This window comes from Cephus cinctus, unplaced genomic scaffold, assembly GCF_000341935.2.
Source record: "Cephus cinctus unplaced genomic scaffold, Ccin1 Ccin1_scaffold0857, whole genome shotgun sequence".
In the NCBI taxonomy this organism is placed as follows: domain Eukaryota; kingdom Metazoa; phylum Arthropoda; class Insecta; order Hymenoptera; family Cephidae; genus Cephus; species Cephus cinctus.
In genome coordinates, this window is record NW_014333443.1 from 1088571 (window position 1) to 1109940 (window position 21370).

The 21370-nt window shown below is 34.7% G+C and overlaps 4 protein-coding genes across 14 annotated transcripts; 2 read left to right on the forward strand and 2 right to left on the reverse strand.

The window, feature by feature from the left end:
• Positions 1–72: 72 nt before the first annotated feature.
• On the forward strand, positions 73–8886 carry LOC107270923 (androgen-induced gene 1 protein). 8 transcript variants are annotated; one of them, XM_015746381.2, is made up of 7 exons: positions 74–278; positions 1653–1832; positions 4479–4644; positions 6055–6192; positions 6292–6509; positions 6584–6735; positions 7461–8886. In XM_015746381.2, the coding sequence occupies exons 3-7, from the start codon at positions 4486–4488 to the stop codon at positions 7511–7513; spliced, it is 720 nt and encodes a 239-aa protein (XP_015601867.1). In that variant the 5' UTR covers positions 74–278; positions 1653–1832; positions 4479–4485; the 3' UTR covers positions 7514–8886. The 8 variants fall into 8 exon arrangements, 7 of the variants coding, with proteins under 7 accessions (XP_015601863.1, XP_015601867.1, XP_015601869.1 ...); XR_003060718.1 differs by lacking the exon at positions 4479–4644 and having other exon boundaries at positions 73–278; positions 6584–6847; XM_015746377.2 differs by lacking the exon at positions 4479–4644 and having other exon boundaries at positions 73–278.
• Positions 8887–9043: 157 nt separating this feature from the next.
• Positions 9044–14050, reverse strand: LOC107270921 (protein smoothened). Of its 2 annotated transcripts, none has more exons than XM_025088233.1 (9): positions 13935–14050; positions 13673–13849; positions 12775–13074; positions 12245–12685; positions 12013–12185; positions 11595–11935; positions 11113–11314; positions 10790–10960; positions 9044–10718 (listed from the first exon to the last, which is right to left on the reverse strand). In XM_025088233.1, the coding sequence occupies exons 3-9, from the start codon at positions 13072–13074 to the stop codon at positions 9407–9409; spliced, it is 2940 nt and encodes a 979-aa protein (XP_024944001.1). In that variant the 5' UTR covers positions 13673–13849; positions 13935–14050; the 3' UTR covers positions 9044–9406. The 2 variants fall into 2 exon arrangements, with proteins under 2 accessions (XP_024944001.1, XP_015601857.1); XM_015746371.2 differs by having other exon boundaries at positions 13513–13849.
• LOC107270925 (60S ribosomal protein L37a) lies at positions 14011–14917 on the reverse strand. The gene is made up of 3 exons (XM_015746384.2): positions 14803–14917; positions 14275–14403; positions 14011–14195 (listed from the first exon to the last, which is right to left on the reverse strand). Exons 1-3 carry the CDS (start codon positions 14803–14805, stop codon positions 14049–14051), a joined length of 279 nt encoding a protein of 92 aa, XP_015601870.1. The 5' UTR covers positions 14806–14917; the 3' UTR covers positions 14011–14048.
• Positions 14918–15059: 142 nt separating this feature from the next.
• LOC107270920 (ATP-dependent RNA helicase DHX36) lies at positions 15060–21007 on the forward strand. Of its 3 annotated transcripts, XM_015746368.2 has the most exons (14): positions 15060–15246; positions 15550–16158; positions 16235–16424; positions 16518–16692; positions 16761–16909; positions 16994–17126; positions 17211–17406; positions 17492–17756; positions 17835–18127; positions 18203–18868; positions 18949–19031; positions 19114–19205; positions 19325–19380; positions 19495–21007. In XM_015746368.2, exons 1-14 carry the CDS (start codon positions 15156–15158, stop codon positions 19530–19532), a joined length of 3036 nt encoding a protein of 1011 aa, XP_015601854.1. In that variant the 5' UTR covers positions 15060–15155; the 3' UTR covers positions 19533–21007. The 3 variants fall into 3 exon arrangements, with proteins under 3 accessions (XP_015601854.1, XP_015601853.1, XP_024944000.1); XM_015746367.2 differs by having other exon boundaries at positions 19325–21007; XM_025088232.1 differs by having other exon boundaries at positions 15082–15106; positions 19325–21007.
• Positions 21008–21370: the final 363 nt, after the last annotated feature.

The following is a 21370-nucleotide window of genomic DNA, read 5'->3' on the forward strand; positions in this document are numbered from 1 at the left end:
ACGGACGTTAGTATTGATAATGGGTAGGAGAAATAGATTAACAGCACGCACCACATATCTGTTTCCAGCGCTCAGATATTTTGCCCAGTCTGACTTTGTAACTCACATAAGCGATTCCACACTGAAATAACTTCTCGTCTCTCCTGAAGTTTCTTTGGGAGCATCAGTTTTTTTGCAATTCAAGAAATTTGAATCTTGACGACTACTTCCTGCTGTGCCAATATCCAGAATATAAAATGACACGGAAACCAGGTACAAGCCGAGAGACTGAAAGCTTGGTACGTAAAATAAAGATTTATTATATGAAATACGTGTAAGGATTGATAATCAAAAATTTGACGTGTTAATAATGATTTTAATTGGGTAGGTTAGTATTGTTCATTCTATTCTCTACTTGTGTACACTGATGATAAATTTAACCTGGTTACTGTGTATATTTACACTGTGTGAAGTGCAAATATAAATGCTTTTAAATAAGTGAAGATATAGTAGATGTGACATGGATATTTTTTTTTAAACCATTCGTTCAGTTTGTATTAATAGTATATTGTGCATCAAGGGCGTAAAGGAGGTTATTTTAAAGAATGTGAAGGCAATTGGACGAGTTGAATTATATCCTTTTTTGTCCGACTCCATTTGAAAACGCGACGTCTAGGTTAGACCCGATAAAAAAGTTTATTTCACGAATTTCATAGTAAAAAGAATTTTTAAGCCCGCTATAGCCTCGCAAACATTTTTATTTACCCTGTTACGAAGTGCGCATGCGCAATCGTCACCGAACTACAATTAGCCACTTTACGCTGATTAGAGAGACACGACAAGGAGGGCTTTCAAGGGGAGTCGAATAAAAAGAATATTTGATAGGCTGTCGATATCGACGTATTAAAAAAGTCTAATAAAAAATTTCGTTGAGAATTGTTGATGAAAACAATTAAATTATCGTTAACAGTGATTTTAATAAATTATGTTGGCATAAAATCGTAGTGTGTCGCTGGTACCGACGTCACACGGGGTCCATCTCTCTTGTACATTATCGTGTAATAGTTAGTTGCATTCAAAGTACACTAATTTATTCGTATGTTAAAAACGGTTGTTGCCCATAAACATTTTCATTGAGAGATCCTGGGGTTGAAGGTGCTTGATAAAACTTTTTAATTATGCTGATTATGGGTTACAGACTTTGACATACATATTACGCCTTTTTATCGTTTTTGTCAAATCCTGAAGTTCATTTCCCAATTACACAACACAAACTAAAAACAAGAGATTCCAGCGAGGTAGATAAGCGCGATATCATTATTTTTACCTTTAAACAATGTTATTACGTTTAAACAATGACTTTTGGACTTATGAATATGGATATCAGCTAGAAAAAGCGTTCGATATTTGTCATAAAAGAAATAAGTCATTATATGATTTTTTTTATTTTCATCGATTCAGCTATGTTGAATGTAATATTTTCCACAGTTATTAATAAATTAATTACTTATGAATAATTAATTTATTCAATATTATCTGTAAGGACAGGGATAAAATAATGGGTAGTTTTGTTACAATAAAAAATTCCCTAAACAAATTCTATAGTAACATATTATAATTAAACCCTAATTGCAAATATATGAATATTAACGAGTTGTTTTTATTATTCGCAGGATTGGAAATTCAAGGCTGCAACCGCATCATATGTAATGGTTCATACGACAACACTAATAATTTATGCTAGCACGTTATATTTCGTGTTTGCGAAATTAAACATGCCACCATCTCTCTCAAAATTTACCAAAAGTCCCTTCAATCCTGGCCAATTGAAATTTCTCACCATTTGGGGTTTAGTAAGTATCATCGTTATTAATAATTTGAAAAAAAATTGATTCAAAAAACAATAAAGAACCCAATAAATTTATACGTGCATTGAAACGCCGTCCCACGAAGCCGTATAGTCATACAGCAGTACAGTATAAAGTTTAGTACTATAGAGTATACGTATATTAAGCTCTTGGTTACACGACGCTTAACCTCATTTCTCATATTGATTCGATTCGATCAATAATAATTGTCAGGTGTTGCTCGATATTGTTTCGCAGATCCTTATATGAGTCTTTACACAAAAAAATCAGATTAGCTAAGCAGCAAATATCTACATCATTGATTTCGCCTTGGAAAATGATTAGATACGATGTAATTATGATAGATTGGGATTCAGTCTCTACTGATGTTCATACGTTTGCTAAAAAAAGTCTTATGTCACTTATCCACTAATTTCTCTAAAATAAATTCCATTTCTGAGAGCATCCAATCAATACCAGCCATATGCAAAATTACTATTTCCAATCTTATAGTACACCACATATTATATATAAATTATATACCTTCATCATAAATAAGGATAACCATTATTATCGCGTGTGTATAAAGCTCTGACTATTATCAATACCGGTATAATCTCATATGAGTATTTTTTTTCCTTTGAAAGCGATTGCATCTATGTATCTAAAAGAGGAGGTATAACTATATGTATTACTGCTAGTAGTGGTGTCAGTAATAGTATGTACACGAAGAACACGTGTGAAGTATTTATCTGGAGAGAAGAAAAATTTATATCAGCTAGCCTCAAAGAAGGATACGATATATCTGAAGCATTAAAAAGCTTGTATAACTGGTACTGAATGTGGAAAGCCACATACGACATTTGACCTGTAAGAGTGAAGGAAGGAGTTCACTTCGTAACTTACGTGAGACAAAGCAGAAAGAAAAAGAGAGAGAGAGAGAGAGAGGGAGGTTGCATACATGAATTAAGTCAGAGTAAGAGAGACGGATAATAGTATACACATTCAGAGACACCGAGTATGGAGACGTGCGGAGTAGAAAGAGATAGAGAGAGGGAGAGAGGGGGAGAGAGAGAGAAGGAGAGAGAAGAGAAGATAGATATATGTATGTACCCACCCAGAGTGAAACCGAACAGACATCTACTTCGGGTTTATTCCTAGCAGCTTTCGCTTTAGTAACGTAACGCTCCGTCGGAAGGTCGGTTCAGTGAAGTTACTCGTCAGCATTTTCGTACGTGTATATATTAGACGACACACTGTCAGTATATTGTCTATCAAAGCTTATTGAATCGCGATAGTGACAATAAAATCACGACGATTGGCGCGTGGTGAAAAAAAAAAGTGTCGTGCAAGAAAGTTCCGACGTGTCTCGATTTACGAGTTGTATTGACGTTAAAACCTCGTGAGTAAATAACTGTCGCAATTTTGAAATACTTATCTCTGGATATATCGCTGTCTCAAAGAACAATCAGCTGGACTTAAATAGTAGTGAGAGAATTTATATTGGCAACGCTGGTGCTGACGTTGGCTATCTTTGGATTTTCGTGAGGTTAGGTCAGACAACTTTTCTCTTAATCTATCAAATCAAATATTTATTATCACTTCCATTGATATATTGTGTCGGGATTCGTGTATGGATCTGTGTTCTATCAATTGTATGACCTGTGACTGTTTGTCTTATGTTTATTTATGCAAATTTTTTCCTTTCAATGGTTAGTTTTCTTATCGACTGAGCATTTTATTGTTTTTTTTTTACGTTATCTAACGTTGTCATTCAATACAACGTAGATTCGTACAGATTTATTAAATTGTATTTAATTTTATATTTTGCACTGGCAGACGTTACAAAATGATGATAGACGCGATAAAGATGCACAAAATTAGAGTTCAACAAAATATTTTTGCTCTTTGGGACGTATTAATTAAGCAAGCTTTAACTACACGAACGGATGGACTCATTTATCTCGAATCTTTGAACACTTACTGTTACGTTTCCCATTGAGAAATGATGAGTTTAATTAAAGAAATTACTTGAATTATTAGGACCAATTGAATATACTTCGACCAAATTCCATTGCTTTCTCGATATTATTGACTAATTTCCAATGACACTTTCTCTACGTTTTGTTCCTGCATTGGAAAAAACTTAATTTAAATAATCCGTAGGCAAATGAATTCTTTAAACTATAAACTCGCGGACAAATGAAAATATACGTTTAATGATATCCTCGGGAAATTCCAGGGACTTTATATTTGTCTCAGCAATTCACTGTTGTATGCTCAAAACAAGTTATCATAAGTTAGAGAATTATTTTTCGAATCTGTATATGGCTTTTTGAGTCTCAAGTCTGATTCAACAATTTTCGAAGCGTGCACAATTATTATTCTCATTTTTATTGAATTTTTAATGATTTTAATATTCTTATTCTTTTTTTACCGCATTCCGTATATATGAAAAAGTTTTAACTGCGTACGCGGCAAGGTCAATAGGTTACACGCCATTCTGATTATGTAAATTATTTTAGAATCGTTAATTAAATATAGAAGGTTTTATTGTTACATTTTTCAGAGATTGATGTTATGCAAGCTATGAAAATTGAGGAATCAAACATATCTAAATAAATTCGCACATCTGAATATCGATAATTATAGGTACACAATGAAGGAGTATTTGCTGTATGCCTTTCATGTAATTGCATTTCTGCAATTTGCATTCGCGGTGTATTATGATTACACATACATCGTCATACCAAGGAGTGTGGCTAAGATGCACAGCGCTTATGGCGGGAAGTTTAAATTTCTCACATTCCTGGATGCGGTTAGTAAAAATTTCTCTTTTCTAATCGAAGCATGACAAAATTGATATTATACCATCGACAATACCGTTACGTCATGTTGCATAGGCAAATATATAATAAGATAGAAAATCGTTAAATATATACAGACAGAATCTCTCATGCCCCAAGTAATCAATGAATATTTTAAAAGGATTGTAATCTTGCGTTAATGAAAAATTCAAGTAATCTTATTGGATCACACTCATTATACTAAAATAGTTTGAACTTTAGATCCAGCAGAAAAGAAAAAGAACAGTATGCGCGCGTAAACGAAGAATATTTTTTTAATCGATCAAAGACCGTCTCGAGTTATAACAGGCCACGTGTTTCTGTGGAAATATAATTTTAGCACGAAATTCAAGAGCATATTCGCCGCTCAAAGATCAAATATTTCTATTCTTAGTTTTCGTTACTAATAGAAACTTCCAATTAATAAACCTCCATAAGATGAAAAAAAATATTGCAAAAAAATGTTTACCTCGTCACTTGACCTAATTTTCAACGATACATGTACATATATTTAGAGTCAAAGTACACACGTAAGCCAGAACTCGACAAGCGTGAAATTCGCAAAATATTCACTGAATATGAAACAAAGGTACCTTTTAGCAATTTTCCAAACTTACTAAGGTTACAGAATATCGATTTTCGAAAATGTCTCATTAGATTTCCTATCTCCTAGTTACTCCAAAACTTCATATGCAATTCACTTGTGAAAACAATACATTGCCACGAACAGTCCCTTAGTCGTTATTGGCTATATGTGACGCGTGCCTAACACTTTTTAATGACCACCATTACAATTCTTTTACGACGTCGCTTAATGGCTTAGGTAATAGCTGGATCGGTTACCATATGTAAATTTTGTTAATCAACAAGAGAAATGAACAAAGAAATACTGTCTATGACATATTGTAGAGGTCCTGTGCTATTTATTATGCAGTCACTTGATGCTTTGCTTACATACATATATAGTACTGGAACACGTGCCTCATTGACCAAGAGACACTTACAGCTACTTGAAGTGACAACGAGTTAATGCTTTCGCTGATTCAGTGTTAGTGCTCTCCTTGTTTTGTATTAAAAGGTACTTATGGCGGTGATCAAATGCTGTTGAACTGTTGGTACTAAATGATTCGGCGTGTACGATTAAATTGAAGAAAAAAAAAAAAGTACTAAAAGAAATTAATTATATATTTATATTCTGTACTAAAGTACAACTATACAGCTTATGGGAGCACGACGTATAGATATAGTTTATTATAAATTTATAACATCTATATTGTTGTAAGTCGTCCGATAAAGTAAACGTATTGCTTATTTGTTCTAGGTCGAATAAGATTTTGAATATGAATTTTTTAATATCATGTAAATCTATAATTTATTTACAGATTATACAGGTTATATTCTTCCTGATATGTATACTCAACGATGTAGCTGGAACTAACAAGTTGAACCCTAAGAAGAGACCTTTGGTCAGACGTCTCAAAGATTATATTCATGCATCCTTAGCCTTTCCCATTGCTATGGTATGTATATGGTATATTTATTTATTTTCTTATCACCAAAAAAAGTATAAGGTACTATTGATGATGACGTTTTTACTTTCATACATGAATCTTTGACAGTTCGTAGGAGTTACATTTTGGGCATTAATGTTTGTCGACCGTGAACTGGTCTTACCTAAGGCATTGGATCTTTATTTTCCATGGTGGCTCAATCACATAATGCATACGATGATTATGGTGTCAACGTTGCTGGAGATGCTCGTTGCCCCAAGACAGTATCCAAAGAGATCACGTGGTCTCACGGGTCTTCTGATTTTCATGCTCTCCTACCTCGTCTGGTAAGAACTTAATTTTAACGTAATTTATTGTAATACAAAATAGATAAGAGTCTCATTTCTTTATTTTATTACAGGATGCATGTGATCTATGCTAAAAGCGGTATCTGGGTATATCCCGTAATGGAAGTACTTTCGTGGCCTTTGAGAATCGCCTTTTTCCTGGTATTATTCGCCCTGGCTACCGTCCTCTACTTCGTTGGAGAAGGCATCGACAATGTGTTTTGGGGTAAAGCACAATCTAGAAATACAAAAACACGCGCCAAATCGGAATAGTCCCGAGATGCCGTACGTCGACGGCCGATTACGTAAAATGAATATTTAAACAGAAATTAAATAATGTACGTGACAGTCTATGGTGCTGATTGTTGCGGGGTGATGATGAGCATTGTATGAATATTCCTTGACATGTGTGATTTGAAAGAAAGAACATGCAGGACGCGAACTTGCATGACAGTTCGTTTATGCCTTTCTTTTTTCTTTCTTATTAATAATTGTTATTCTTGTTATTAATATTATTGTTTGTTTTTATATACACTTCTTGTGTATAGAAATTAGCACTTGAAACGTACAGCGACAGCCACCATTATTTAATAATGCTGATTGTAACGCTGGAACTGCATGCACAGTGAGAAATATTTCAGAACAATTGCGTTTAGATATTCCTTTTTGTTACGTTGCTCTTTGTTTTTGTTATTTTTTAGCGGAATGTTTATGTTATACCGATTAATATCCCCTTACGATATATCACTTTTTATTAGGCAAGGTTTATGGAACCAATCAGTAGACGAATGTGATATATTTATTTTATGTTACTTGTATGCTCCATATACCATTTATAATTTTTCTTCTTCGACGGTTGGATTTCTTGCATTATTCTTTATATTTCAATAAACAAAGAATTTAATTATCTTCTTGATTGGCTATTAAATCTATGTGTTTCTGTCGTTTCAGGAAGTGCCAACAAATCCGTAGGTAAGCCTAGCAAGAAGAGAAAATCAAAATAAGTAGGGCGTGAAGGACTTGAAAAAAAAGCATTTATTTAAATTTAACTGATTGAATGTTGTAAAACGAGGGTCGGTCAAGTAGATATTTTTACTTCTATTTAAAAAAGTTTGTTGTCTCGCGCATTTGTTAATAAATAATAATTGTTGAAAAACACCCACCGAATTCACGGGACGTGCACTATAAATGCAACTCAAACAAAAAGTAAAATAAAGTAACCAATAAGAAACGGCATACTGTCGATAATAACTGAGCAATAATATTGGACTTAGTAACAATAGAGAGGTATTGTGTTATAACACTACTGTTTAGCCATTCTGTCCACGTACACGGAATAGTGATGTCAAAAGCGAAGGAAGCTTAAAAATTATTCTCATTTATCTATTTCAGTTTGTTTATCTCCCCAAATAAAAGCAGAAAAATAATTCTTTTGAAGAATTTTTCGCTTTTGATGTCATCGTTCTCTATACGTATGCACGTATAAATATACTGTACAGTAACCTTAGGTGGGAGCACTAACTTAACATGGTTCGTAAATTTTGTATGTGCAGTTTGTTAAAAGTGTTTTTGTATAAATGCTAAATGCAAGCTTAGGTCATAATATAAGAAAAGATCGTAGTGTATCTGTTGACTAATCGGAAGGGTTATCATAGAGACGTGTTAATTACGCAAACCGTTATAGACGAATAATAATTATAATGATAATAATAAAAGATCTGTCTGCATCGACCACGATGAATTGCGATGCATTTGTTACCGAAGATAATTTAGGATTTATGAAAAATGTACTGAACGTTGATATTGAACTTAGAATTTGGCTTATAATTCCTTAATACAATAGGGAACTTGTTGTACTCGTCGCCTATCGTATATACGTATATAAAGTGATATAAAGTAAAAACATTTACAGAATACAGTACGATATCTGAATATCTTATTGAGTTTGTATTATTGCTAAATAACTTTGGGATATGTATTGCCTTTAAGTTGCGGGAAAAATGTTTTTCAGATAAAGAAGTTTTAACGTTACTTGAACGTATACTGTGTTGAAATCTGAAATAAAATAATGTTATTGAAAAAAAATATTCAGATTCTTGATAAAGTTGTAGAAACACTTGTTAATATATTTCATATGAGGATATTATTGTAGTATGTATATTCAGATAATGTACTATATTTTGCTTTTCTTTCATTTATAAAAATGGAGTATTTCCGTATATTTCTATGAATGAAAATATTGTTCTGTCATTGCTTAAATACGTAAATGGAAGTCATTTAGAGTTCCACGTCCAATGCCATAGAGATCATGGGATATGTGAATGTAAAAAATATAAATGCATGATACACATCTTTACAAATACAACGAATAACAATATTTCATTGATGAATTGTCATATATATATTCACCATATCGCAACACCTATCTGAAACTGAATGTTTTAATAGAATGATAATTTTAATGGCGATGTATGTACAGTATACATACTTAAAATAATGTACTACAGTCTAAATCATAGAAATTTATCAAACGTTAAGGATCCTTGTACTCGCTCGATATTTATCGCTGGTGCTATTTCTATCGGAAGCTTCGTACAGTTCATAAGCTTTCCCGCAGATAGCAAGAGCTTCTTGACTGCAAGTAAAGCATATGGGATATATTTCCGGCGTTTCGACATGTGAATATTCTACTCCCAGCCCAATAAGTATAAGAATAGTTAATAAACTTATATTTCATGACAAAACATATTCGCGGGCACTGTTGATAATGCAAATCCTCATTTTGTTTCTATTATCTTCAAGGCCGATATTACACTGCTTTACAAATTATCATGAAAATCAGAATTTGAATTATCGATAGTGTACACAAGTGTGTTTGGTCATGAAATAGACCTTTATTAATTATTGTTAGATTTGTTGAGCTGAGGCGATATTTGAGTACCCTTGGAACTGCAATTTCGACTGTTTATTATTTCGTCGATGCTTTGTTTCAGTTCTTCCATTTCTAGGATATCAAGAGGAAGCGAAGTCTGCGTTGCCATTTCCCGTGCATTAATTTGTCCACTCTCATTTTGCGCAATTCGAGAAAGTTCAGGACAATAAGAGGTCAGACTCGATGCAAGGTCACCAATGGCAGGTTTCCTATAGTTCTCTTTTTCGGTACTGTCATTCTTTATTTTGACGTCATTTTTTTCCTGTAAAAGATGTTTTAAGACTGCCTCATCCTGCAGGAAGTATTTACTACGTCTAGCCTCTCGATTACGGAGGCCATTGTCATTGCCATAACTCTTTGAACTTTTATTGCTTCTTTTACTTTTACTACGCTCATGCGATTCCTCGAGTTCGAGCATCTTTGTGTCTTCTTCCGGTTGACTGTCTTCGGTATCGCTTTCCTGGTCGTCCTTCTCGCGAGTGCCAGCCTCCACGTCAGCATCCTTATCGAGATTTAACTCCCGATGAATCTTCTCCTCGCTGCTGAGATTTTCGTCACTTACACTACGTTGCCCAGGAAATAAAAATGGCAGCAGCATTCCGGCATTTCTACCGTCTAGGATCTTGCTGTTTAGAGTTCTTTCGTCGAGACCAGCATTCGCTGATCGTCTTTTCATGTTAGGTACTTGCAGTGGTGGTATATTTGATGCACCACCTATTGTTAAGGCTGACAATATTTGTGCACCTAATTGACTCTCCTGTGATGTAGTGCTTCCTCTACGAAACAGGGGTCCCACTTTTCCAGATCGTGATTTACCAAAATCACGCCTCCTACGCTTACTACGTCTACCGCGTGATGAGCTACCGGGTAACGTCGACGACGCAACCTTTCTCGTAGTTTTTAATTCGGCGATCTGTACTGATATTTGTGAGTCCAAGGAATTTCTACGCGATTCTACGGACACACGGCGTACACTGAAACTTATTTCGGAATCCACGGAATTTCTTCTATTACTTGATACAGAACCAGTTGTACCACCTACTAAAGCTCCTCTTCTTGTCACCAGTTTTGGTAATGCTGCTGCCCAGGTTGAACTGAAGTCTTGTGATGCCACTGAATTTAGGTCGAAATTTAATCCCACAGGATCTTCATGTGTGTTATGAAAACTTATTGACAGACGTCCGGCGTTGTTGAATGTTTTTCTCTTTGCAAAAGCTTGAGCGATCACCTTGTGTTTCTTTAATTTGATCGGCTCCTCGGCCTCGCAATTGAATGTGCTGTGAAATATCACATTCTGAGGTAATATTGGCTTCTAAAGTAGTAAACTGTTGCACTGAAATAGTCTTACCGTCTAAGAAATCTGGTCCAGGTGTCGATCGTTGATCCTGTCCAAACCCAAGATGACATCAGAACGCCAGCGAAGAACGGAGAGAGTAAATGCAATTGCAGCTTTGCAACACTTGGTCGCGATTTCATCTTGCACTCGGATACATCTGTGTACTTCGTAGTGATAGAACATCTATGGAAAACCAAATAGAGGGTACCGTATAATAAGAAAAACTTATCTGACTTATTTGAATTCTTTACAGTAGCGTCATTACCAATTGACTAAATTAATAGTAGTTATAATCGCAACAATGCATGCAAATATTGTAGGGATTTTTGTATTACATCATGTAATCTCGAAAACTCTGCTTCCATTCCCAGGAATGTTGAAATTCATATATGTGACAATAGAACGTGACTATCACAGCTACGAATGTAAATATCGAGAACAGTCCCATTCTCACAATAGTCTCACGTATTTTTGAACTGGCCCTTTCCGAGATAATTTCTTGACTGCTGATTTTCAGTCGAATCAACGTAATGAGTCCTGAAACAGATAACAGAGCCACTGAGAAACTTTTTCCACGTCTCGTCGCAAGAACATTTTAACGCGATAACTGATTTTGAATTTGAAAGGCATAAAATTACAAAGCGACAACCGAAAACAAAGCAAAAATGTTAGATATGAAGTAAATTGTCTTTAAGGATAGTTTCTACTCACATCTGAGCATCCTGTGTAATGCGAGCATTCAAAAGAGAAAAAAGACAAATTTACGATTAGAGGAATAATATACGTATGAGTAAAATTGTATTTATTTCTAATTTACCTCGAGAAAGAAAGTATCCTCCCACTAATAACACTGCCATTACTGGTCCGAGTAGGAACCAGGCACGCACAGTATGATTGGCGTATCCCACAAAACAGATACCGGTAACGCTGTTACCGTCGATTTCACCAACTGCCATTACGGTTACAGTCAGTACCAATGGCAGACACCATGCTATCAGATGAAAATAAGCTCCTTTCTTGTCAATCCTATCCTGAATTTTTCCTAGAGCTTGGAAGCTCATATGCCAGGCATATGTTAAAATGACAAACCACACCATAGCAGCCATAAGGGAATAATAGACCAATACAAAAACTACTACGCAGGACAGATTCTCACCACTGTAAATAAAATGCATTTTAGCAAGATGTAAAAATAGTATTACAGATATATTTTATTCACAACAGATTGCAAATACCTTGGCTCACTCATTCTCAGCGTACCATCCTTACGACAAACTATGATGTCTCTACTTCCTGGATTAAACTGTGCAAGCCATCCAATGCAGGAAACCATAAAACAGCTGTTTATATAGAATATGACAAGGGCAGGATACTTGTTTGCGCTCCTCCAGTCTATTAGAAACGTTACCTAGAAATTTTGCAATATTGTAGAAATTGCACATACTCTTTGTGAGGTTTTTCACTTACCACAGTAAATAAGTTGAAGAGTAAACAAATGCTGGCAGCCCAAGCGATAAAAGAATGAATCTGTTTTTGTTCATCTGGTGTAAATAATGGATCGCTGCATTGAGTTCCACAACCTTCGACACCATCAAAAATTGATAGTGCGTTATCCGTTGGAACAAGAGGTTTTAAACATTTTCCAGTTGTATTAAATTTCAGTTCTCTAACATCGTTTTTACAGCGACGTGGAAATATTTCAGAATCCTCGCAGTTAATAAAACTTGGCCATATTGTTTGATTAAATAGAATTCTACATGGACCCGACACCATCTTGCACATTTTATGAGATGGCAAGTCGACTGTACCATTGACGCACTTGGGCATGAATACCGAACATAGAAATGGTTGAACAACTGCCCAACATTTTGGAATGTGCCGCAGACCTTGTAATATATTTAATTTCTCCTAAAAATGTAGAAAAATGACGTCATTGAACAATATAAAATCAGGTGTCATTAGAATAAAAATAACCATATACTGCGGAATGTCCTCACTTCAATCTTTTCTTGAGTTGTTTGTTCAGGAATAAGATCCAGTGTTGTTGTAGAATATGGTAATTGTGTTCCCATACAAGTTTTACTCTTCATTTCAATACAGTTGGCTTCCTTACGACAGTCTAAAAGGTCTGGTAATTCTCCAACAGGATATCCTGCTAACAGGTAAGTGGAATCTTTTATCCTGGAACGGTGACTTAAATCCATGTCCTTCTCATTGTTAGTATTAGCTGTAAAGCTATGACCCAACTCAGCTTGTACTCCAAAAAATAGTAGAAGTAAGTAGAGTAAATAAAACATCTGAAAATTATATAAAAAATAAAAATCAAAAACTGAAAACAAGTATTTAAAGGTATCTTATTTGAATAACTATAAACAGTGATTCTTTGAAAATTGGTATTATAATGAGAAATTCAAATGCTCATTTACAAGGCACTAACTATACAAAATAAGAATTAGTAGAAGAGATAGTTTCTAACTGATCACAGGTTATATGAAATGAATTATGCTCCAAAATAAAGAAAGTTATAAATACTATTGATAATAGTAAAACAAAAATTAATATCCGTCTACCTGGTGTTATTTAAAAACATTATAAATAACGAAGAAAGTCGAAAATCAAAGCCATTTTATCGTAACGCGTATTACAAGGATTTAATAATTTTGCAGTAGCGTCTTTCCAGCAAAAATGAAGAAACAAAGTAACGTGTGAAAACAATAAGACAAATAAAATGCTACCTTTTGAAAGCCGGTCATATATCCTCCCAGGATATTACAAAGGAAATTTATTTCACTCAAAATTTTTAGAAAACACTAAGTTGTCAGCATTCTAAGGCCGTTCTATACTGCGTGGCTTCTTACGAACAAAGGCCCTCGCATTCTCGTCATTTAAGCTCACCACATCCCGTACGGAATGAAACTGCCGGACCACACGCACGTTGTGCGCGCTTCTAGACCACCCACGTTGGACCGCTCATCCCTGCTTCTTTTGCCTTTTGAATGGATGACACTCAGCTATTTGATAAAATAGTCCGCTAGCGGCGCTGCAGTGCTGCACTTTAAATGCATCTCATACCTTTAGTCGATATAGAAATCAACGTTGTATTTTATTTTAATAATAATACAAATTCTGAATATCAGATACTACATTTGTATTCTACTTTTTAGTGTTTGATGGATTTTTAGGCAATGAATACAAGGAGAACTGGTGGCTTCAGATTTTGTAATTAAAAAGCCTTTTTGTTTTGGTTGGGAAATATGTTTATTGAACTTTTTTACTGCTCCTTAACTTCACGCAGACGACGGACAGCTGATCTTACGGATGCTGCTGCAGTCGTAGAATATACCCACGCACCACCTGCTACTGTCCTCTTGCAACGCTTGCAAGACCAAATACCAACAACACTGCGTTTCATGGCATCCTGTAATAATGTAATAGTTATGATTAATCACTATTTATAAGAGAGAATATGCTACTTACTTTAATTATCTTATACATACTTTGCCACAGAATGTACAGGTGTATTTACTATGTTGGGTTATTTCCATCTTTTTCACCATTTTCCTGAGGGAGGCACCATAGCGGGTACCGTACTTCCCGGTGATTCCAACCTTTTTTGTACGCTTGGCCTATGTAGCACAGAAAAGAAGAATTAACTTGTATATTTGAAGATATACATAACCTCTAATTCACTATTTCGAATTTTCCAAACAGAGTATTATTTTCATTTTATCCCGATCGTTCTAGATTATTTTATCGTAGAGATATTATTGATATCAAAGTCTGCTCGCATTTAGTATACGAAAATTACGTTGATTTAGTCTTTTCTTGAAAAAAAATAACAAGATCAGAAACATAACCAAAAACACTAGCACGACACCATGACAGACAGATATATAAATTTCTCATTAATTTTTACAAAAACATTTATATTATCTAATAGGATAGATCTTCAACAATACGTGACTGCACTTCTATCGTCACTTTTCTCATAGATGATTTATATTTAACACGATTACTGTTCTTACCATCCTGTACAATTATCTTGAGTCCGTCAAAACAACCGGAAAAAGGAACGCGGATTAAGATGGTGGCAGATTGTCGATTTTGTAGGTAACCGTGATGTTAAAATCTAAAATTACTTTTTACTTCAATGAAGAGCTATAAGTTCTAAATATATATTTTGAAAACAAAAAATTAACTTAGTATTAAATTTAAAAAATAGTTTATATTTAATACAAGAAAACATGTGTGAATACCGATGAGTCTGATATTGATTAGCGTAGTATATGCATTGGGCTGTCAATCCCTCATGGCCACTCATGGCTCATGGTACAATTTACATGATCTCAAGTAGTTTATATTAATATTGCAACATGTAATGACATTGTCTCAAAAATCATTAATATCAATATTTAAGAATATGTCGCATCCTTATGGGCGGGGTTCGTATCCACGAAGTGGTCGTTCAGGTTTGAATAATATTTTGTTACATATTACGGGAATTATAAAATTTTATCTTCAATACATTTTGCAAGTGTAAATGTTATAAACAACAAAACATTAACTAATATTTAACAATGTTGTTTTCTTAATGTTACGTTGTGAACCAATTGTAAAGTGCATGTGTTGCTGTCATGAAAACAAATGATTTAATAGTAGTATTATATAAATAGTTAACAAACAAACTGTTGTTTGATTTCACTCGTATTTAAGTATTCTCTTTTTATACTTATTTACTGTGTATTATAATTATCAAAATGCTTCTTTTTCAGGTTATTCCAATTATGAACAACATAGAGATAGAGATGGTTATGGAGGAAATACTGGAGAACACTCTGGATATGAGGAATTTCAAGGTAGAGGTAGAGGAAAAGGGAGAGGTCATCCACCAGGACTTAAAGGAAGAGAGATAGGACTTTACTATAGAGACAAAGCAAAGAAACAAAATTCACATCGTGATTCGCACAGAGACTATTTAGATATAAATTTAAATGCCAACACTGAGGAAGACATTAGATTAATGTTGCGAAGAATTGAAAGGTCCAAGCAAAATGAGGATTCAAATTACACTAATGAAAAAAATGGTGACCTTAAAGACAAGTATACTCACATAAATGATTCTCATTTTAAGAGAAAGTTTCTGGAAATTGTTTCTGGTAATATACAACAGAATTTAGCTAAGTCCATGTTATTGGAATCTAAACTGGAACGAAATAACTCTTTAAATCAAGAATATTTAGAAGAGTTCAAAATAAAACAGAGATCAGCAGAATATAAAACTATGCTTAAATTTCGAGAGAAGTTACCCTCTTTCCAAAAAAGACAGGAAATTCTTGACCTTGTGCGTGATAATCAAGTGATTGTTATTAGTGGAGAGACAGGTAAATTGATATCACAGATATTATAGTGTCAAATTCTTCAAACATTTCAGGTAGAATTAAGTAATCTCTTTTCTAGGCTGCGGAAAAACAACACAGATTGCCCAATTCATATTAGATGATGAAATTGAAAAGGGCAATGCAAGCATTACAAAAATAATTTGTACACAACCAAGAAGAATTTCTGCAATTTCAGTAGCTGAACGTGTTGCTGCAGAAAGAGCAGAAAATCTAGGAAATTCAGTTGGTTTTCAAATAAGATTAGAAAAGTATGCAACACTATTTACTTCTGTTAAATAACACGAGATGTCATTGTGAAGTAACAAAAGATAAGATGTAAATGATTATTTTTATTTATTTAGAGTTCCAGCTAGAGACTCAGGAAGCATATTATTTTGTACTACTGGTTTAATGTTACAATTTATGCAAAGCGATCCAGCATTACGAAATTACTCACATATTATTTTGGATGAAATTCATGAACGTAATACCGACAGCGATTTTATTATTACTCTTCTGAAACAAATAATTCCGAAAGTACGTAAGTTTGATGTGGGATAGATCAGGTTAAACTATTTCTTAATGGTGATCATTGTTTTTAATAGAGACCGGACTTGAAAATTATTTTAATGAGTGCTACTTTGAATTCAGATCAATTCTCTAAGTATTATAATAATTGTCCCAACATACATATACCAGGGTTTACCTATCCAGTTCAAGAATTCTTTTTGGAGGATGTTTTGCAAATCACCAGGCAAGAATATTTAATATAGTATTAGATTTAATGCCCTAATAAATGATGCATAATATTTTATAATCATTTTATTACCGTTTACAGATTTGAATTTCCTGAAATTGGGCCAGCTCTGACTGGCTATAGGAAATACATAAAAAAGCACAAAAAAGAACGGCAAAAATTTGATGATTTTTGTGATTTTATTGAACCATATGTTAGACATCTAGAATCTGAGGTATTTAATACCATTAGTTTTTTATTGATATTTTTACTTCTTTCTGTTGTACTTTAACATTTGTGAACGTGGTTGAAATTGTAGAAAAAGTATTCAGATTTCGTTTTGAAACAATTACGTAATCCAAGAAGCGAGGAACTTTCGTTAGATCTAGTGGAGATTCTCACAAAACACATTTGTACATCGAAACCACCAGGAGCAATTTTGATATTTTTACCAGGAATAATGGATATATCAAAATTGCATAAAATAATGGTGACTAGTGGAAAATATCCACCTGGTATGAATTTTCTAATAAAGATAATTTATTATAAATTCCATGAAGGTAGAATTAACCATATATATATTCTTTCTCTTTTATTTAGGAAATTATATTATTTATCCATTACATTCAAGAATGCCTACTGTAGACCAAAAAATTATCTTTCAAAAACCCCCATCGGGTGTACGAAAAATTATTATCGCTACATCTATTGCGGAAACATCGATTACAATTGAAGACGTGGTTTACGTCATTGACTGTGGAAAAATGAAATTAACGAACTTCGATCTGGAAAATAATATTCTTACCCTAGAGCCGGAATGGGTTTCTTTGGCTAATGCAAAACAAAGAAAGGGTCGAGCTGGAAGGTAATTATTCGTTTTATAAAATAAGTTTTTATCTAATACGAAAAAAAAATGAAAATTTGTATTATTGAATTATAACAGAGTACAGTCTGGTACATGCTATCATCTTTACTCTAAAGCCAGAGAACTGACTTTCGATCAGTACCCTTTACCAGAAATGTTACGAACTAGACTGGAAGAAGTAATTCTCCAAGCAAAAATATTGCAATTAGGGAAGATACAATCCTTTCTGGCAGGGGTGATAGATCCTCCGGATCCTAAAGCTGTCGAACTCTCTTTGGATTTACTCCGAAAGTTAGAAGCTCTTGATAGTGATGAAAACTTGACACCATTAGGTTATCACTTGGCCCAATTACCTTTGGATCCACGAACAGGTACAAGTGATATAATCATCTCTACTTTCGTCAGCCTTAACAACTGTATTTAATACAACTTTATTTATATTTCAGGCAAGATGATTATATGGGGTGCCCTATTTTCTTGTGTTACTCCCGTGTTTGCGATTGCAGCAAGTTTAACATTCAAGGACGCATTTTATTGTCCTTTGGGAAAGGAAGATGAGGCTCGAGAGAAAAAACTAAAACTTGGCTTAGATCAGTACAGCGATCACGTAGCTCTGGCCGAAGCATTGCGGCGTTTTGAGCAGGGACAAAAGTGGCGTGGTTCCAATTCTTACTGCAGAGAATATTTTCTGTCGGGGAACACGTTAAAATTGTTATCCGACATGAAGCGTCAGTTTGCACTTCACTTATCAGAAATGAAGTTTCTTGATAGCGGTGATCCGAATGATCAAAGGTCCAATAGAAACTCCAATAATTTAGCGTTGGTGAAGGCAATTGTATGCGCCGGTCTTTATCCAAACATCGCTCGAACGAAATCGAGTGGTCATCATCATCATCATCATAAAACTGCAAGGAATCATTCCGTCAAGATTTGGACTCCGGAAGATGGACCAGTGAAATTGCATCCATCAAGCATTAATGATAAGGGTGGACCATTTCCTAGTCCTTACATGACTTATTTCACGAAGCAACGTTCCACGGCCATTTTCTTGCATGATACAACGTGCATCAGTCCGATAGCTTTGCTTTTATCAGCACCAATTAACTCAATAAGTAAGTAAATAATACATTTTTAACCATATTAGATATATATTTCTTAAATTAACAATGCTAATACAATATATTTGTTTCAGACGAGGAGAAGGGGTATTGTGTCATTACTGTATCGAACTTTTTAAAATTTAAATGTCAACCAGGATCTGCTGATATTATTCAGGTATAAATAACTGATTATAGATGAAATTGAATTAATATTATTTATATGTTTGAATTTAAGGATTGATTTATTTCTTTTACAGAAATTACGTAAAAAACTGGATTTTCTACTAGAGTACAAGATTGCCCATCCAGGAACGGTACGGTGGGATCATTCAGAAGGAGCTGTATTGAGGTGAGTGTAATAGACTATTATTGACTTGTATTTAAGAAAGAATGTTATTCGCTTAAAAAATTTTGGTATTTCATTCAAAATACGACGTTAAGTATGGAAACGATTAAAATTTTTTCCAGCGCTATTATCGAGCTTATTACGGAAGCGGACGAAGAAATGGGATTGAAATGTCGCGGTAAATACGGTCTTAATTTTTCTAACGACAATTCTGATTAATCTCGTAATAATGTAGCCTGGCTAATTAGTTTAGTTATTCGTTAAATATTTATTTAAAACAATATTCTATCAGACATTATGACAAAGAAGGAGCACCGAAAGAAAAATTGAAGCCACAGATATTTTTACAGCCACCGCCTGTAAATTATGCAAAATAAACATTGACGAATCGTTTGAAAAATTTAATACAGCGCCAAATACTTTTATCTTTCTCGTTCACGCTGTACAAACAGATCCGTTCGATTTCTTCATGTAAACGGTAACGTATAATCGTCTTATTTGCACAAGGATAAAGAAGTCATTAACCCCGAGCGATTTCTCCTTATTTCCTCTACGATTAACGAGAAAAATGCATACTATGCCGGAAGAGCAAAAGTCAATGAAGGAGAGAACGAAGCAAGAAGTAATGAAACAGCCTCACAGAAGTAACGTCTCCCTTGCATTAAAAACATTGACACTCAGAATCAAACGTTTGTTCTCATCGAGATGAATTATCCGTAGCAATTTTTGTTTGGTTCCTTTCTATTCATTATTACACCCATTAGTAATTATACCATGGGTATATATTTTAATTAAGTTCCGTATAACTTATACAGTACAAGTTACGTAGTCGGTATATATACATTCGTATGTTCATCCCGATAGCGACTTCTTAAAGAAAAGTTGAACAGCCGTGAACTATTCCATAAGCTATAACCACATAGACTACAGTATATTCATATAGCACGTAAATACAGTATACAAATCATATACATATAATATTATGTTGTAGTAGTATATGTATATACCGGTAACGCACGTTCAAGCATACTCAGCATTAGACCACCATAAAGGCACTGGGCATAACGAGGCACCTATCAATCATAATTATCAATTATACGATAATGTTTCCTGCGGAGTACTGGAAAAGGTGTCGTGGTACGAGACGATATACATAAATGCTGCATACGTATACACATGATTGCTTGTACGTGTCAATGACATCCGAACGTAAAATGTAAAACCGAAAGTGTTTAGCGAGTAAGAGGAAAAGTGATGTAGAAATAATTTTAAAGGATCGACATCCCAAAGAAATGTGTTTCACATAACATTAGACTTTGTACCATTGGCTCTATGTTTTGCGTAGTCCGATTCTTCCGTGCTGAAGGAAGTGCAGTGAAATGCACCCTCTCTGGCAGCGCGACCACGATGCATCGCGTTGCTAGAAAGCGGAAAGGCTGCAAAGAGGGGGAAGAGGGGGGGGGGTCTCTGTAAAGAGTAGTTGTAAGTAGATGTAAAGGAGCGAGGTCAGAAAGAGTACTAAAAGGCAGGTAATGAGATCGAGAGAGCGAGAGAGTCTGGTTGAGGGAAGAAAGAGAGAGAAAAGAGACAGGGTGGGAGGGGGGGGGGGAAGGAATACAATAATTGCATTTCCGGTGAGCCGTTGTGCATCCCGAGTGGGGTCCCCCGACATAGCAGGCCGATCCGAACCCCAAGTATTACATTCTCTTTAATGCATAAGCAAAATAACGTGCAAAAACGTCGCCGATACGAGCAATGGTTCTGATATAATGTGAAAGATAAGAAAATATTGTATAAGAAAAAAATAAAGATTTTTAATATGAAATAATTCTCAATGGGTTTCACTACCTTGGAATACTCGCTTGCATTGTTCCCTATCTCATGTTACCTGAGATACCTTGTAAAGGCCATACGCAATTCCCAGGGAGTACAGAATTGACCATCAAGCAGAGACATGAAACGTATAAGTGCCAATTGGTTGTCAAAGATACGAATGCCGCTGTCTTTTCTTGTCTGTGCGATGGAAGAAGAAAAAGGGACTTTTCCCGCGTAGTTTGTGACGTCAGTTGAAACTGAAACTCTCTGTACGGTACGTTGGAGAAACCTGATGAGCGGAGCATTGGAAATCAGCACAGTGAGCCGCTATGTACTCCTGCAGGGAGTAACAT